At 47.2% G+C, this 19,265-nt stretch overlaps 1 protein-coding gene across 1 annotated transcript; it reads right to left on the minus strand.

Annotated features, from left to right (window-relative positions):
• Positions 1-16,541: 16,541 nt before the first annotated feature.
• On the minus strand, positions 16,542-18,221 carry LOC122939522. Its single transcript, XM_044295591.1, has 2 exons — positions 17,692-18,221; positions 16,542-17,591 (listed from the first exon to the last, which is right to left on the minus strand). Exons 1-2 carry the CDS (start codon positions 17,758-17,760, stop codon positions 16,542-16,544), a joined length of 1,119 nt encoding a protein of 372 aa, XP_044151526.1. The 5' UTR covers positions 17,761-18,221.
• Between the last annotated feature and the right edge of the window lie 1,044 nt (positions 18,222-19,265).

The following is a 19,265-nucleotide window of genomic DNA, read 5'->3' on the forward strand; positions in this document are numbered from 1 at the left end:
CGCGGCAGCGTGCGCGTTCAGAACAGCGAGCGGACCGGCCGGGAGAAAAGAAGGAGTCTTCTGGGCAAGCGCGACTTTCCGGCTTTTGGAGAAGAGCGGAGGTCGTAACCAGGGGAGACCGAGTCACAACAATCAGGTAAGTGGGGATGAATTTTATCCTAATCGGTGGGGATTTGTTAATAAAGTATATTTACAAAAATGATCACTGTCAAATCATTAACAGATTTAACAGTGATCATTATGATGGGATAACCCCTTTAAGTACATGGCAGAGGTTAGCGGTTTTTGGCTCTGCTGCAAGGTTGAGATTACCTTATCTGAAAGGCCTTTACTTCTCAGGATCTGCCTTTCAGGATCCAGGCTGTTAGCTTTAGCTTCCCGAGGTTCGGGTGTTCCAGGGGCCCCTGAACGAGAAGGTCCTTCCTTGCTGGAAGGGTTATTGGGTCTCCTAGGAGTAAATCCATCAACAGCGGAAACCAGGCTCTCTTCGGCCAGGCCGGGGCTATCAGAATAAGGGTCGCTGAGCAAGCCTTTAGTTTTTTCAGGACCAGTGGAATTAAAGGAAACGGAGGAAAGGCATAAGCTAAGTCCATGTCCCAATTCTGGGATAAGGCGTCTACCCCCAGCGGATTGTCTCTGGGGTTCAGAGAGAAGAATTGATCTACCTGTGCGTTCCTTGTGGAGGCAAATAGGTCTATCTGTGGGAACCCCCATTGATGGCAGATTTGAAGGAAAACTTCCCGGTTTAGACACCATTCGCCTGCATCGAGACAGTGTCTGCTCAGAAAGTCTGCCGCGGAGTTCTCTGCCCCCTTTAAGTGAACAGCCGTCACCGAGAGGACTTTCCTCTCTGCCCAGTGAAAAATTTTCTCTGACAAACCCTGAAGTAGAGGGTTCCTGGTCCCCCCCCCTGACGCTTCAGGTAACACACGGTAGTCACGTTGTCTGACAGAACTCTGATGTGGTGGTTGGAGAGAATGTATTTGGCTGATATTAGTGTCTTCCATACCGCCTTCAGCTCCCTGTAATTTGACGATCTGCGGCTGTCCAGGCTGGACCATCTGCCCTGGAAAACCTGTCCCTCCAGATGGGCCCCCCAACCCCACTGGCTTGCATCCGTGGTGATGACTATGGATGGAGAAGGGTTCCAGGCTACCCCCTTCTTTAGGTTTCCGGGATTGGTCCACCAGGATAGAGAATCTAGACACCGCTTTGTAAGCGTTACCTTTGAGTCTAAGGAATGATGATCCTTGTCCCAAGATGCCAGGACTGCGGACTGTAGGCTCCTGGAATGAAACTGGGCCCACGGGATCACTGAGATACATGATGTCATCAGGCCAAGGACCTTCATTGCCTCCCTTAGAGTATGACCCTTCTGTTCCTGGAAGGACGTTATCTTTCTCCTTATTGTCTCCTGCTTGGACTCTGGAAGGAAGGAGAATTGACTTTTTGTGTCCAAGAGAACACCTAAAAATTGCTTCCTGGTGCTTGGTACTAGGTCGGATTTGGGGTAATTTATCACCCAGCCCAGATCCTTGAAGAGGGCTAAGGTCTGATGAATACTGCCCTCCAGATTCTGTTTTGTGTCGGCCATAAGAAGAAAATCGTCCAAGTATGGAACAATCCTTATTTGCTGTTCTCTCAAATGCGCCACAATTTCCGTGATTACTTTTGTAAAGATGCGAGGGGCCGATGAGATTCCAAAGGGGAGACACTGGAACTGATAATGAAGGACCGTCCCCTCCTGAATGATTGCAAACCTGAGATATTTCTGGTGTAGGGGGTGAATCGGGATGTGATAATACGCATCCTTCAGGTCCAAGGTACATAGAAGGTCTCCCTCTGAAATCAACGGAATTGCCGACTTTATGGATTCCATCTTGAACTTGTGATAGGTTATTGATTTGTTCAGAGACTTCAGATTGATAATTGTCCTGTAGGTTCCATCTGTTTTTTTTTTTTTATTAGAAAGAGACTTGAGTAATGACCCAAGAACTTCAGATTTTCCGGAACCTGGACTATAGCATTTAATTTTAAAAGCTTCTGCACGTCCAGACCTAATTGATTTTGTTGACCCACTGAATGGACTTTTGTGACTAGGAATCTTTCCGGGGGAGGACCGCGGAATTCTAATTTTACCCCTTCTCGGATGGAATTTAGGATCCACTGATTTTGGGTAATCCGAGTCCAGGATTCCCAAAATAAGCGGAGCCTGCCCACTACTGGCCTGATGTCATTGCTTACTTGGGCCTGAGTTGGGATTGAAGAGGAAACCCCTACCTCTCCCTCCTTTAGGGTAGCTCCATCTACCAGTTTTACCTTTCCCTCTCTCTGAGGATGTAAACTGTCTAGAGGTCTTACGAAAGGGCTGCGCTGGCTTTTTTGCTTTTTCTTCCGGAAACCCCTTCTTTTTGTCTGCTGCACTTTCCAGAATGGAATCGAGGACCTGGCCGAAAAAGGTATGTTCCGGTGAAGGGAATTGCGCATAGTTTGTTTTTAGAGGCAATGTCTCCTGTCCAGGATTTGAGCCAGAGGGCCCGTCTTGCTGTGTTCGTAAGAGCGTCATTTCTAGCAGCAAAACGAATGGACTCTGCTGAGGCGTCCGCCATGAAGGATGCTGCAAGTTTTAATAAAAGGTAAGGACTCAAGAATTTCCTCCCTGGAGGTCTTCATCTTGAGATGCTCCTCCAGTTGCTCAAGCCATAAGCACATTGCGCGGGCTACTGAGGTTGCCGAAATATTAGCATTAATAGTGGCCGCTGAGGATTCCCAGGCTTTCTTCAGGAGTCCATCCATTTTCCGGTCCATGGGGTCTTTTAATTGTGAGGAATCCTCGAATGGAATAGACATCTTTTTCACCACTTTGGCCACCTGAATGTCGACTTTTGAAATTTCATCCCAAAGTTTAGTTTCTTCAGGATTGAAAGCCAGTCTGCTCTTGAATTCCCTGGGTATATAGAGTTTTTTGTCACCCTCTTCCCATTCATCTTTGATAAGATCCTGAAGATAAGAATTCACCGGGAAAAGCTTCCTTTTCCTGGCCCTTAATCCGCCGAACATCTTGTCCTGTATTGAACGTTTCGGCTCCTCCTCCTCAACTGCCATGGTTTGTCTTACTGCTGTAAGGAGCGAGTCAAGTTGATCCGAGGAAAAGATATTTCCTAGGTTCCTCCGACACCGAAGGGGGGATCTGTTCCTCCAAATCGTCTGAAGGGTACCCGGTTTCTTCCTCTGAATCCGATACTAAGTGTACCCTGGTACGCTTGGACGGAGGGGAAGCGGGGACTGGAAGGGAAGGGGGCTGATTCATCCCGGCCGCCTGTACTTCCTCTCTGACAATGGTTCTCAGCTCTTCCAGGAAGGATGGTTGTTCCTCCTTCAGGATCCTTGCTAAGCAATCCATGCAGAGGGCCTTCCTATACGACTCAGACAGCTTCTTAGTGCATGTTGCACACTTCCTAGCTTTCTTCTTGGCGTCTCCGTGCGGTCTATGTCCCGCCTCCTTTTCCACCTTAATAGGGGGAGAAGGAGATATAAAACCAGCCTAGGGGGAACTATACACCTGCCAGCCGGATACCACTTACATTACTCTGGATGAGGGGGTCAGCTACCGCATCTAGCTTGCTCACACCTTGGGCCTCCATGATGCAACTGCCAAAAGCACACATCACAGTGATTTTATAAGGATCTTACCTTACAGGCCCTCCCCTCATCGCCGCCGGGACCGCCTCCTCTTCTGGGGGACTCTTCCTCAGAAGAATCGACCCCACATGCGAGGCCTCCAGCATGTATGCGCGCCGCCATTTTGGACGCGTCACTTCCGGGTCGCACAGGAAGGGACGCCGACCGCGTCATCGAGGAGGGCGGAGCCGCTGCTGAGCGCAGAGCTCCGTCGGAGAAGCCGCTCAGCGTCCAGGTACCTGCGGCCTGTTCCACGGAAAAAAGGTACCGGACAAGCTAGGGGACCCCTTCCCAGAGGGGTGCTGGCTTTTAGGCCGCACAGAGGCTGAAGAGGAGAGGCAAGAGCCCCCCGACCAGCCTCGGCCTAGTGCTGTTCCCTACAATAGCAGGGATCCACTCACTGCTCCTATCCCTGTAGGGACAGGAAGAACACTGGTGGGAGGGTAGGGGAGGGGCCTTTTAACCTCTCACGCTTCCTGTCCCTACAGAGATCCAATAGGACATCCTCCAGTGGGTACTGTCATGGAGGGACGTCCTGGAAATTCAAGTTTATATTTTAAAAAGTCACATTTTAAAAGTGGTGTGCGCCTTGTGATATATGAGGTGAAACAAATTACCACTTTTGATTTGTAAAGTTAGCATTTTTTGGCGCAAATTACGCAATTATTGATAAATGTCCCCCACTGATTTACAGACTGGGCGACCCTCAGCCACCACATCCCCCATTTTCCTGCCGTTTCCGCAGGGTCATTTATTAAACAGAAATATGCCTAAATTTAGCTTATTTCTGGTGCAGTTTGCAGCACAAAGCTCGTTTGCGCCACGATCTTAGACTTCTCCCCTAAAAAAAGTGAGCGGGGAACGTGAGGGGCCAGCAGGCCTGTCTCGTGTGCCATTTTCTACACCTGTTTTAGGCTTAGAAAACGGTCTAGATGTAAGACAGCAAGGAAACTAGCGTAGAATTAGACCGGCGGTGGATGCGCCAAAGTTATATAGAGGCCGGCACCAAGTATAGGGCTTTTTAAGACCAGCGTCTAAATCACCGCTCTTAATAAACATCCCCCTTAGTCCTGTTTCTGGTGTTTCATCACAACCAGATAAAATATTATGTGCAAATGAGTTTTCCATATCAATATTTCCTGACCGCAACAGATTTCGGAGCATATGGTCATCTTTTATCATTGCTTAGGGAATCTAATGGAGAGAAATGTATGAGACGCGGCGATCCGGGGCCACTTCCTCTCGCATCCGTGACAGGACCATCTCCCTGACAGGGGATCTGGGATGTGGAGCTGCGATGGGCAGCAAGTCACGAGCCGAGCAGACACACGGCCTCATTCACACTTATCTGATGGGTTTCTTGCAGCAGATGAGCATCTATATTACGGTAACACGGTTCAGCTGTAGCAAACACCGCAGAGTTTTACACCAATCTAAATTCAGTGAACCCTGGGCGCACTACAGCTGAAAGATGGAGGCCAAACCGCAGCCACACTAATGCTTCAGTTCTGCAACTTCCTAACAGACTAGGGAAGAAATTCCTCAACATTTTCAAGATCTCAGCTTGCAGTCAGCGAGTGGAAATATTCCAGTTTCACATTCAGAGACTGAAGACCCATCTTAACTCATTCATGCTCACACAGTTCAGGTGTTACAATTGTAACCAGTCCTATTGTCTGTAAGCAAACATTCTGGACTCCAGACTGATACATTGTAACAAACAGGAACGAAGACAGATTAGATACTCACTGACAAAAAAAAGTCCAGCCCCAGGAAGTAGTTGTTAGAATGAAGTTCTCTGTATGTGACTAATGACGATCAACGTGGTGGCCGCCTCCAGCCCGGATGGCGGGCGAGACACGGCCTCCAGCCCGGATGCCGGGCGAGATACGGCCTCCAGCCCGGATGCCTGGCGAGATACGGCCTCCAGCCCGGATGCCGGGCGAGATACGGCCTCCAGCCCAATAAGGACGTCATGTAAGTTTTAGTGCTCAGTGAACGCCCTGATGTCAAAACTCCAAAAACCTTAGTGGAATTGTGTTTATTTTATTCTTTCAATTTTACCCCACAAATATTTTTTTTCCTGTTTTCCAATACAAGGTATGGTAATTTAAAGGACAGCATTAGAAAAAAAAAAAATATGCATTTTGTCCCGTACAAAAATAAGCCCTCATATAGCTATGTGAACGGAAAAATTAAAAAATAAAAAAAAAGTTATGGCCATTAGAATTTGGGGAGGAAAAAATAAATAAAAAATATAAAAATGAAAATAGGCCTGGTCTTTAAGGGGTTAAGAAGAGGTTGGGATGCGTGTTCAGGGACACAGCGTCAGGTCTGCTTATGTGTAAGTGGAGCTGCTGTCCAAGGTCCTGTAGGTTGTCTACCCCCGGGTACACTGGTTGTGCCGAGGTCTCTGCCGCTGTTCAGATGTGCTGCATGAAGGTCCGATTATAACCCTCCGCACTGAGCGCAGCTTTATAGCTCGGGGATGGCTAGTCCAGCGTTACATCAATCCAGGTCTCTCCCATGACAGTCCCTCCTTCACAACTCTCCTGCGATCAGCTACCTTGGCACTCCAGCTGTGGTAAAACTACAACTCCCAAGATGCCCCCCCTTGCTTGGCTGCTCTCAGAACTCTGTAGAAATAAATGGCGCATGCTGGGAGTCGTAGTTTCACCACAGCTGGAGTGCCAAGGTTAGCCATCACTGAGCTATACAATGGGACCAGTAAGGGTGGTCTTAGTACAGCGTCACCACAGGTGACATGAAGCATTACATGTGTTTATTCACATCAGCTGGATATCTATGTAAATTCCTATAAAGCACTACCAGACCGCATGCAGACTATAGTACACTTCATTTATGAGATTCATAGGAAGAAAAATCCATATATAAAAACAAGTGCAGGGAAATGGCGGCATCAATCGGAAGGGGGCACAGTGGTAATAGTTCATACTAATCCAACAGGGGTTGGCGCCATCCCGGAGGAGGCACATTATCGGTAATTCATTCTGTCCTTTATATTTTGTATCATCATTTTTTGCACTTGTAATTATTTGTTGGATTAGTATGAACTATTACCACTGTGCCCCCTTCCGGATGATGCCGCCATTTCCCTGCACTTGTTTTTATATATAGATTTTTTTTCCTATGAATCTCGTAAATAAAGAGCACTATTGACTTCATGCTGTCTGGTAGCGCTTTATAGGAATTTATATCAGTTTTTTTTGCCATAGGCGCGTGCGTATCGAGCAATACATGGTAGCTACGTAATGTGAGATAAGTCTCAATTTTATCATTAAGGGTTGAGCCTTTATTTTGGTTTGGATATCTATGTACCGTATTTTTCGCCCTATAAGACGCACCTGGGTTTTAGAGGAGGACAAAAGGAAAAAAATATTTTTCATTAGATCATCAGATATCAGACCCCCAATATTAATCAGACCTCAGCTCACGGCCCCAAATGTTAATAATACCCTCAATCAGACTCCAATGTTAATAAGGACCCCCCCCATTCAGACTTCAGATAAGACCCCATGCCTCATATCAGCCCCCTGCTATATCTAATAACTCCCAGCCATGTTTCAGCAGCCCCCAGCCTCAGATCACCAAATAAATAAACCACTTACCTCTCCAGCTCCTGAACGCGGCGGCTGCTCCTCGCTGCCTGCGCTCTGTCTTCCTCCTCCGTTGGCTGTGCTGCGAACCAGCGCGCAAAGCATGAGGTCACAGCGCGCCCATACGCTGTGCACAGCCGAGGACCAGGAAGCAGTGAGTACAGAGCCTTCACCGCTTCCTGGTCCTCCGGTACTAATGAGCACTTCCATAATGGAAGCGCTCATTAGTATTCCACTTTTTTGGGGGGAAAAAAGTACATCTTATAGGGCGAAAAATACGAGTAAGTAATTAAAGCAGCTGAGAAATATTCAGCAGCTCGGAGTATAATTAAACGCGCTCTGAGCATTTATTGTGTCCTTATTTGTCTCTATAAAATTCTGTATGTTTTTCTCCTCTGAAAATGGCAGGAATAGGATTTATTGGCGATTAAACATTGTATCGCCCGAGACTGAAATATACATTGCGGGCGGCGCTGGGTCCTAAGGAGAGCTAGCTAGACGGCAGAGTGATCAGGGATGTCATCCTATCCATACTTGTATTCTGAATGCAACCTGCAGTGTAAAGAATGGAGGTATTTGAAAGAGTATGTCTGATCTATATATAAAACTGTGGACCCAATCCTTGTTCATTCTGTTACTTATCATTTCCTGAAGCGTTCAGAGGCCCTTTACTATTTGCGAGCAGAGGAGGTCGCTGGATGGGTTTAATGTGATCAGGAATGTTTCCACACACAGACAGCAAGCAGAAGTCTTGAAAAATACTGCAGTTTGGTTCAGGTCTGTTGGGAGGTTGCAGCATTTAAATCCCCCTTTGTCATACACCCTCTTAGGGCGTTCCTCTCTTTAGGAGCTGCTCTGGGGTTGGAGGTCCTGCCCTGTATTACCGTATTTGGCGTTCTGGGTTTTATTCGGCTGAGAATCCGTCACTATTACAGGCACACGGCGGTGTCTATGTTGACTCTCAGCATTTGGCTTCCACCATAAACTTGCTGCTGTCACTTTCTAACGAAGTTGGAAGGCAAAACGAGGCAATCGTATAGATGCTCACCCGTCTATAGTCATGCAAGGTGCTCAAGAACTGACTGACTCAACCAGTCAGAAGCGGGATCTAGATAATAGTATTACTGGGCACATGAATATCTGGTCAGCAAGCAGAGGACAGACCAGTAGTGTTTAAGTTAGACCCAAGATTAAAAATACAAGTAGTAGAAAATATATAAAAAATAATAATAATCAAAAATCTAAAAATGGTGGGGAGGTGGAAAAATAAAGAGTAAAAATGTATAAAAAGGGATAGTGGACTAGTATAATAATTCTTCACAAGTAGTGAGATATGTATACTTAGTAGTAATATATAGTCAATAAGGCCGCAGTGGTGTTACCAAAACTGCTAATGATAGTCAATAGTAATAATAAATAAATTAGTCCTAGTTAGTTCATGTAGTCCAGAAGATTTGGCCCAAAATATGGTTAAATTGCCAATGATTACAGAAGGGCACAAGGGGTTAATGTTCTCCTGAGGGCTGTGAAGGTCCTGGGCAGTGCGTTTAATACGACGCCGATCAGGTAACAGGCAGCGTAATATCTTCTTGTGGGGCGCCACAGGGAGAATATTAAACGCACTGCCCGGGACCTCCACGACCCTCTGGAGTGCATTAACTAAGGAATGGAATTCTTCTTCCCTTCTGTTTTTTGGGTTATTGCAGAATGATGGCAGCGCTATTTCCTGGCTCCTATGGAAGTCAGAAACTACTGTGGGAAGAAAACCTAGATTTGGTTTAAGAACTACCCCATCATCCGTGATGGTTAAATGCGGCTGTCTGATAGGGGGACTTCAGGCCCTCTATAATTGCTATAAGGAAAGCGGTCTTGAATGAGAGCATTTTAACCGACGCTTCTTCTAAAGGCTCAAAAGGACTTTTTGTTAGACCGCTTAGTACAATGTTGAAATCCCAAGTTGGGATTCTAGGTCTAACAAAAGGTCTTAACCGGCACGCTGCCCTGAAGAATCTCCTCATCCACCTGTGCTCAGCTAAACCCGAGTCAAAGAACACCCAGGGCTGCAACCTGCACCTTCAAGGTCAAAGGACGAATGCCTAAGTCTAACCCCTGTTGCAGAAAATCTAGAATTTTCTGTATGTTTGGAGCCGATTTAGCTCATCCTGTCCCCACTAGGAGCAGAACCTCTTCCAGATTTTTAGATAGATCGCAGAAGTCACTTTTTTCTCTACTGGCTTTGAGAGTAGAAATGACTCTCTGACAACCCCTGGCTCTTTAATATTTCTGACTCAGGATCCAGGCTGTCAACCTGAAGAATTCTGGATGTGGGTGCATTACTGGGCCTTGAGTCAGGATGTCTCTTTTGGGAGGAAGTACCCACGGATCAGAGTACGAACCTGTAGAAAGCAGTGGCTCTCTGACCCAAAGTTCGGACGAGGAGGCTGAGGTCCCTGATAGCAGCAGGCGTACCCGGCCCCGTGTCGCTAGACCGCAGGTTGCGCAGGATCCACTTCAAGGGCAGCAGAGTGGGGCTGGCGCTGTCGGATTACGTGGTGAGGCATACACCAGCAGCGCAGCCCATCCTGGACCTAGTACCAGCACTGCCGTACAACCTGGTGAAGTAGCGAGCACCAGAAGGGCAGTTGAAGCTGGTACGGTGGCACGTGCAGTAGTGACCCCGTCGCAGCCACCGCACAGACGGGCCCGTAGACCCCCTAGAACCCCTGAGGTGCTGGCAAACCCTGATTGGCAGTCCCCAACTTCAGCCGCACCTGTAGTTCCCCCTTTCACCGCCCAGTCTGGAGTTCGGGTTGAGACAGCTCAGATCGGTTCAGCCCTGGGGGTTTTTGAGCTGTTCTTGACTGCGGAGCTCTTGGACTTAGTCGTGGCAGAAACAAATAGATATGCCACACAATTTATAACCGCCAACCCGGGACGCTATTATGCCCAGCCTTTCCGGTGGAAACCAGTCCAAGTTTCTGAATTAAATTTTTTTCTGGGCCTCCTCCTCAACATGGGTCTAACCAAAAAGCATGAATTGCGGTCATATTGGTCCACGAACCCGATTCATCACATGCCCATGTTCTCTGCTGCCATGTCCAGGGCACGATTTGAGTCCATCCTGCGTTTCCTGCACTTTAGTGACAACACCGCCTCCCGTCCCAGAGGCCACCCAGCTTTTGACCGGCTCCACAAAATTCGGCCCCTCATAGACCACTTTAACCAGAAATTTGCAGATTTGTATACCCCAGAGCAAAACATCTGCGTAGACGAGTCCCTAATACATTTTACCGGGCGCCTTGGCTTCAAACAATACATCCCAAGCAAGCGCGCCCGGTATGGGGTCAAATTGTATAAGCTCTGTGAAAGGGCCACAGGCTATACCCACAAATTTTGGATCTATGAGGGAAAAGATCAGACCCTGGAGCCGGTCGGTTGCCTGACTACCTGGGGAGCAGTGGGAAGACAGTCTGGGACTTGGTGTCACCCTTATTCGGCAAGGGGTACCATCTTTATGTGGACAATTTCTACACAAGTGTGGCCCTCTTTAGGCATTTGTTTCTAGAACAGATTGGCTGCTGTGGCACCGTGCGACCTAGTCGCCGGGGCTTTCCCCAACGGCTCGTTAGCACCCGTCTTGCAAGGGGGGGGAGAGGGCTGCCTTGTGTAACGAAGAACTGCTCGCGGTGAAATGGAGAGACAAGCGTGACGTTTACATGCTCTCCTCCATTCACGCAGACACGACAATACAAATTGAGCGAGCAACCCGTGTCATTGAAAAGCCCCTCTCAGTCCACGACTATAACCTCCACATGGGAGGGGTCGACTTCAATGACCAGATGTTGTCTCCGTATTTAGTGTCCCGCAGAACCAGACGCTGGTATAAGAAGGTGTCTGTATATTTAATTCAATTGGCTCTGTATAATAGTTTTGTTCTCTACAGTAAGGCTGGGAGAACACGATCCTTCCTCAAATTTCAGGAAGAGATCATCGAGAACCTCCTGTACCCAGGAGGTTCCGTGGCCCCATCCACCAGTGTAGTGAGCCGTCTACACGAGCGACATTTCCCCAATGTCGTTCCTGGTACCTCAACCCAACCGTCACCCCGAAAAAGATGTTGTGTCTGTAGCAGGAGTGGAATAAGGCGTGACACCCGCTATTTCTGTCCTGACTGGCCTGACCACCCTTCCCTACGCTTTGGAAAGTGTTTCCGGAAGTACCACACACAGGTACACCTAGCATGGGGATTGCATCTCACCAGGACAGGCACACAGGGCTATTTAGGGCCCATTCACACAGAGCTGCTGCAAACCTCTCCTTTCACCTAGGATAAAGTGCATAACGCACTTCGCCACCTCTCTGGGCGCTTTGCACATTGTCCCATGGGGAAGGAGAGGTTTGTCCTATAAAAAGGTAAAAAAAAAAAAAAAAAAAAAAAAAAAAAAAACACCAGTAAGCAAAAAAGTTAACGTTCAGTTTCAAAAGTTAAATAAAGTTTATATGTTCTGTTCTAAAGTTATTATAAAGTTAATAAAATTTATTGCGTTGTGGCCTGGTTATTTTTTTTTTTTACCTTCCAGGTGGACCAACCGATCGACTAGCTGCAGCACTGATGTGCATTCTGACAGAAGCATTGCGCTGCTGTCAGATTACACACAAGTCGGTGTATGCGGCGCTGCAAGACGAGATTTCTAAAAAATCTAATTTACCCGTATGCTCAATATAAAGAGAATAGCAGAAACTCCTAATGCTAGCCATACATGTAATGATTGCGGAGACCCTCAAATGCCAGGGCAGTACAAACACCCCACAAATAACACCATTTTGGAAAGAAGACACCCCAAGGTATTGAGTCCATGAAAGATTGAAATTTTGGTCTCAAGTTAGCAGAAAGGGAGATTTTGTGAGAAAAAACAAAAAAGAATCAATTTCCGCTAACTTGTGCCCAAATTTATTTTTTTCTATGAACTCGGCATGCCCCTCATTGAATACCTTGGGGTGTCTTCTTTCCAAAAATGGGGTCACATGTGGGGTATTTATACTGCCCTGGCTTTTTAGGGGCCCTAAAGCGTGAGAAGAAGTCTGGGATCCAAATGTCAAAAAATGCCCCCCTAAAAGGAATTTGGGCACCTTTGCGCCCCTAGGCTGCAAAAAAGTGTCACACATCTGGTATCGCCGTACTCAGGAGAAGTTGGGCAATGTGTTTTGGGGTGTCATTTTACATATACCCATGCTGGGTGAGAGAAATATCTCGGCAAAAGACAACTTTTCCCATTTTGTTTATACAAAGTTGTCTTTTGCCAAGATATTTCTCTCACCCAGCATGGGTATATGTAAAATGACACCCCAAAACACATTGCCCAACTTCTCCTGAGTACAGCGATACCAGATGTGTGACACTTTTTTGCAGCCAAGGTGGGCAAAGGGGCACATATTCCAAAGTGCACCTTTCGGATTTCACAGGCCATTTTTTACAGATTTTGATTTCAAACTACTTCTCACGCATTTGGGCCCCTAAAATGCCAGGGCAGTATAACTACCCCACAAGTGACCCCATTTTGGAAAGAAGATACCCCAAGGTATTCCGTGAGGGGCATGGCAAGTTCCTAGAATTTTTTATTTTTTGTCACAAGTTAGCGGAAAATACTTCAATTACTCTTACCGGTAATATGTTTTCCATGAGCCCATGACAGCACCTGTGAGAGAGATCCTCCTCCCTCCGGACAGGAAACAGGAACTTCCCAGATCTTTAAATTGGTCCCGTGCCTTCTACCTTCAGTATTTGACAAGATTCCTGGGACCAGCAACACACCTATATATAGTGAGAACTAACAACATAGGCGAGAAAACATAATAGACAAAAACTCTGCGCCAAATATATGCCAGGCATATCTCTTCTTTGGCACCAAACTAAAGAGTAGACTTCTCTTTTTTCCCATTATTCTCTATATATAAAAAAATGATATATATATATATAGATATATATATACATATTTTTTTTTTTTTTTTTTTTTTTAGGGGGGGAATTATGTAGGTGCTGTCATGGGCTCATGGAAAACATATTACCGGTAAGAGTAATTGAAGTATTTCCATTACGCCCCATGACAGCACCTGTGAGAGACTAGACTAGATAACTCTTAGGGAGGGACTGCAGCCTGCAGCACCTTTCTCCCAAAGGACATATCCTGCACAGATGAAAGGTCCAACCTGTAGTGTTTGTAAAACGTAGAGGGGGAACTCCACGTTGCAGCCCTACAGATCTGTTCTATGGTAGCGCACCCTTTTTCTGCCCAGGAAGAGGCTACTGCCCTGGTGGAATGGGCTGAAAAATCTGAAGGGACCTGACAATCTGATAGTGAATAAGCCAAACCTATCGCTCTTTTGATCCATCTGGCTAAGGTACGGCTTGTAACCTTGGAGCCCCTGTTCTGACCCTGAAATTGAACAAAGAGCTGCGGGGTCTTTCTAAAGTCCTTTGTAGATTCTAAATACTCACAGACACTCCTCCTAACATCTAAAGTATGAAAGGATTTCTCTCCTTCATTCTTTGGGTCCTGACAAAAGGAAGGGAGAACTATCTCCTGAGACCTATGAAACACCGACACTACTTTGGGCAGGAACGCAGGGTCTGGTCTGAGAACAATCCTATCCTCCAGAATCTGGGTATATGGAGGGGAAGAGGACAAAGAGGACAGCTCTCCAACACGTCCTGGCAGATGTAATGGCCACTAAAAATACAGTCTTATAGGACAGCATCTTTAAGGAGATGTCCCCCAGAGGCTCGAACGGAGCTTTGGTTAGAGCAGAAAGAACCAGGTTAAGGTCCCATGGGGCTGACTTAGATCTAACTACAGGACAAAGTCTAGAGGACCCCCTAATGAACCTTTTGACCCAAGGATGAGTAGCCAAACGAAAGTCAAACAGGACACTCAGTGCCGAGACCTGCACCTTGAGAGTGCTGGGTTTAAGTCTTTTGTTCAGGCCTTCCTGCAAAAAGTTCAAAATTAACGGGATGTTGGGCGAGTTCAAGTCTAAGCCTGGACCTGCAAACCGAAGGAAGGTTTTCCATACCCTCAGGTAGATATCGGAGGTGACTTTTTTCCTACTAGCTAGGAGAGTCCCGATGACCTGCTCTGATAGGCCCCTAGACCTGAAGAAAGACCTCTCAAAATCCAAGCTGTCAGATGGAGATTCTTGACTTCCGGATGATGTAGAGGGCCCTGATATAATAGGTCCTGTCTTTCTGGAAGCACCCAGGGATCTGCTATCGATAGTCTCCTCAACCAAGCAAACCAGACTCTTCTGGGCCAAAAAGGTGCTATTAGAATCACAGTCGCCTGCTCTCCCCTGATCTTCTGGATCACTCTGGGCAATAGGCTGATGGGAGGAAACGCATAGACTAGTCCCTTCCCCCACGTCTGTGAGAGCGCATCTGTGCCTATCGACTGATCCTCCCTGCTGAGAGAAAATAACTTTTTGCACTTTTTGTTTTCCACCGAGGCGAATAGATCTATCGTAGGAGATCCCCATAGGGCCTGTATCTGGTGAAACACTTCTTGATTCAGACACCAATTTGCCTGACTGAATCTGTGTCTGCTGAGAAAGTCCGCCTGGAGATTCTCTGAGCCTTTCAGATGAACGGCCTGAGAGAGACAGAGCTTTCCCCTGCATTAACGAGAAAATCCTGGATGCCAGCTCCATTAGTTGATAGGATCTTGTCCCCCCTTGTTTGTTTATATAAGCCACCACCGAGGCGTTGTCTGATAGGATCCTGACATGTTTTTGAGACAAAAAGGGGAGACTCTTCTCTAGTGCGCACAGGACCGCTCTTAACTCCCTGGCATTTTGGGACTGAGCACCCTGGTCTTTTGACCAAGGACCTTGGAAAAACCCCAAAACTGAATGGGCCCCCCATCCCCAAGGGCTTGCATCGGTAGTTATTATTAATGGGTCGTGTCTCACCCACTCTACCCCCTGATCGAGGTTCGAAGCCTTTAGCCACCAAGCTAGGGATCGGGTTACTGACCCCGGGACCACAATCTTGTGATCTAGGGATAGCGACCTCCCATCCCATTTGGACAGAATGAGCCATTGCAGTATTCTGGACCTGAATTGGGCCCACCTCACTGCTGGAATACAGGCCGTCATCAGAACCAGAATAGACATCGCTTTTCTTAGGGGACTTCCTTGATCTTGCTGAAGGACCTGATCTTTTGCTGAATCCCCTCCTTCTTGTACTGCTGGAAGATAAGACTTTCTGAGTCTGAGAGTCTAACAGGATGCCTAGGAAAACACATCTGGATGTTGGAATCAGGGATGATTTGTCCCAATTTATTAGCCAGCCCAGGCTCGTCAGGATCCCCAGGACCTTCTGTATGTGAGATTTCAAGCTGCTCTGGGGACTGCCCTACCAAGAGAAGGTCGTCCAGGTATGAGACTATAATGATGTCCGACCTCCTTACTTCTGCCATCACCTCCGCCATCAGCTTCGTGAAGAGCCTCGGCGCCTGTGATACCCCGAAAGGAAGAGCTCTGAACTGTAAATGAACAATTGATTCCCCCTATCTTCACTGCCACCCTCAGGTATCTTTGGGACAAGGGATGAATGGGCACGTGGTAGTAGGCATCTTTTATGTCTATTGAGGCCATCACACAGTTGGGGAACAGATGGAGGACCGTGGAGGAGATGGACTCCATCCTGAATTTCTGATAGGACAGATACTGGTTGAGACCCTTCAAATTTATAATCAGTCTGAACTGGTGGGCTTGGGGACCAGAAATAGGGTTGAATAAAATCCCTCTCCTTGTTCGTCCTTTGGGACTGGAACAAGGACTGCCTTTTCCAGGAGGCTGTTTATTTCCTCCAAAAGTGCCACCTGTTTTGGAGAATTTTGGTTTAATGAAGTAACTTTGAAAGTTCTGGGCGGTAGTCTCTTGAAGTCTAGGCGATAGCCTTCCTTTATAATATCCTTTACCCAAGCGCTTGCGGTAATATTTCGCCAGGCTGGAAAAAATAAAGAAAGACGACCGCCCACCTGGGGTCTGGCGTCATTGTTGAGTGGAACTTGATGTTGAGGTCTGGATTTAAACAGCACACTTTTTGATTTATCAGATCTCCAATCCCTCCTTTTCTTTTGATCCCCAAAAGCCTTCCTTCTTTCATTACTCCGAAATGGCTTCCCCTGTTTAGGAAAGGACGGTGCTGGAAAACCTTTTTTCCTATCGGATGCCTTATCTAAAATGTCATCTAAGGCTGATCCGAATAGAAAAGCCCCCTTGGCAAGGTAAGGCACAAAGCTTAGATTTTGAAGCTACATCGCCCTTCCACCCTTTCAACCATAACGACCTTCTGGCTGAATTGGAGAGTGCAGCCGCCCTAGCGGAAAGCCTCAATGCGTCAGCGGAGGCATCAGAGATAAAGTCCACTGCACTGGACATAGTTGGTATCGCCTGCAGCAGCTGATCCCTAGGAGTCTTATTCTCTATATGAGACTCTAATTCCTCCAACCAGAGCTTTAATGACCTAGCCACCGAGGTAGTCGCTATATTTGGCTTAAAGGCAGAAGTGGAAGCTTCCCAGTTCTTCCTTAGGTAAGCATCAGCCCTTTTGTCCATGGGATCTTTAAGGGACCCTAGATCCTCAAATGGGAGAGCTGACTTCTTATTTATCTTGGCTACGGGAGCGTCTACCCTCGGTACCTCCTGCCAAGCTGACACTTCCTGATCATCGAAGGGGTACTTTCTCTTGACCGCTCTAGGGATAAAGAATTTTTTATCGGGCTTCTCCCATTCACGTTTAATCAGATCCTTGATACAGTCCTGAATGGGGAAAACCCTAGACTTTTTAGGCTTTAGGCTCTCAAACATTAGCTCTGGTCTAGACCTGGACTCCTTTTCCTCCTCAAGCTCCATCGTGGATCTAACCGCCTTCAATAACAGGTCCGTATCTTCTACTCTAAACAACGGCTTCCCTGTCAAATCCTCAGAAGAGGAATCCGAGTCTGCAATAGCGCCTTCCTCAGACCCAGAGTCCACCGTATCCTCCGCTACCACCTGGGGCCTCCTATGCCTGGATGAGCTAGGCAGGGATTTTTTAAGCTCCTCTACTGACGAACGGACTTCATTTTTTACTAAATTCTGGATACTCTGTAATAAAGATGGCGACTCCTCGGCCACTAACTTATCCAGACATGGTTGACAACATGTCTTGGAGTAAGATGGATCCAGCTTCCTCTTGCAAATTCCGCACTCCTTAGCTCTTTTGTGGGAAGCTTTCTTTGGGTGCTCTTTAGCCTGCATTTAATAAAACAACCCATCAGCTTAACCTGACCATAAAAACAAAACTCCCCAAAGGGAGATGGTGGGGGTTAACCCCTCTTACCCCCAGGAGTACCATGCTTGGTTCCAAAAGCTGCTCCTGTCCGTCGGTGCGCTGTTGTGCATCCCCTACTTCCTGCATCATAATGCTGCGTAAAGGGGGGCCAATTGAGGGCTGTAGCTGCCGCCTGCGTCCCGATCGCTCCTGCTGCCACTCACCACCACGCCGGCTGGCCGGCGTTCCCTTTTTCAAATGGGCCGCGCAGCGCCCCCATGTTAGGCTCCTCCCCTTCCGGCCGATGGAACGCACGCGTCACTTCCGGTGCGACGCGCACGTCCACACAGCCAGCCTCAATGAGAGGGGAAGACGCACCTCCCCCCTCATGCCGTAACTTCGCCGGCAGGCAGGGACACGAGGCAGCCCAGGTATCCCCCCATGGCTCCGAAGAAGGGACCAGACGCCGGGCTTCTCAGCGGCTCCTAGTGGAGACTTACGCCGACAGGTACCTCCACTAGGTTTCGGTCTTAACCCTAGAGGTCCTGCAGCCAAGGAATAGACCTGGAAAGAAATCCTCCTGTCCCTGGACAGGAAACAGGAAAGAACTGAAGGTAGAAGGCACGGGACCAATTTAAAGATCTGGGAAGTTCCTGTTTCCTGTCCGGAGGGAGGAGGATCTCTCTCACAGGTGCTGTCATGGGGCGTAATGGAAATGAGAGTTTGTAAGAAAAAAAAAAAAATCATCATTTTCCGCTAACTTGTGACAAAAAATAAAAAGTTCTATGAACTCACTATGCCCATCAGCGAATACCTTAGGGTGTCTACTTTCCGAAATGGGGTCATTTGTGGGGTATTTGTACTGTCTGGGCATTGTAGAACCTCAGGAAACATGACAGGTGCTCAGAAAGTCAGAGCTGCTTCAAAAAGTGGAAATTCACATTTTTGTACCATAGTTTGTAAACGCTATAACTTTTACCCAAACCATTTTTTTTTTTACCCAAACATTTTTTTTCATCAAAGACATGTAGAACAATAAATTTAGCGAAAAATGTATATATGGAGGTGTTTTTTTTTTTTGCAAAATTTTACAACTGAAAGTGAAAAATGTCTTTTTTTTGCTAAAAAAAAATGGTTAAATTTCGATTAATAACAAAAAAAGTAAAAATGTCAGCAGCAATGAAATACCACCAAATGAAAGCTCCATTAGTGAGAAGAAAAGGAGGTAAAATTCACTTGGGTGGTAAGTTGCATGACCGAGCAATAAACGGTGTTATATCCCCTCACCTGTAATAGCCCCTCCTCCCGTTATATCCCCTCACCTGTATACCCCCTCCTCCCGTTATATCCCCTCACCTGTAATACCCCCTCCTCCCGTTATATCCCCTCACCTGTAATACCCCCTCCTCCCGTTATACCCCTCCTCCCGTATATCCCCTCACCTGTAATACCCCCTCCTCCCGTTATATCGCCTCCTCCCGTTATATCCCCTCCTCCCGTTATATCCCCTCCTCCCGTTATATCCCCTCCTCCCGTTATATCCCCTCCTCCCGTTATATCCCCTCACCTGTAATACCCCCTCCTCCCGTTATATCCCCTCACCTGTAATACCCCCTCCTCCCGTTATATCCCCTCACCTGTAATACCCCCCTCCT

The sequence above is a fragment of the Bufo gargarizans genome, chromosome 5 (assembly GCF_014858855.1).
Source record: "Bufo gargarizans isolate SCDJY-AF-19 chromosome 5, ASM1485885v1, whole genome shotgun sequence".
NCBI classification, from domain to species: Eukaryota; Metazoa; Chordata; class Amphibia; order Anura; family Bufonidae; genus Bufo; species Bufo gargarizans.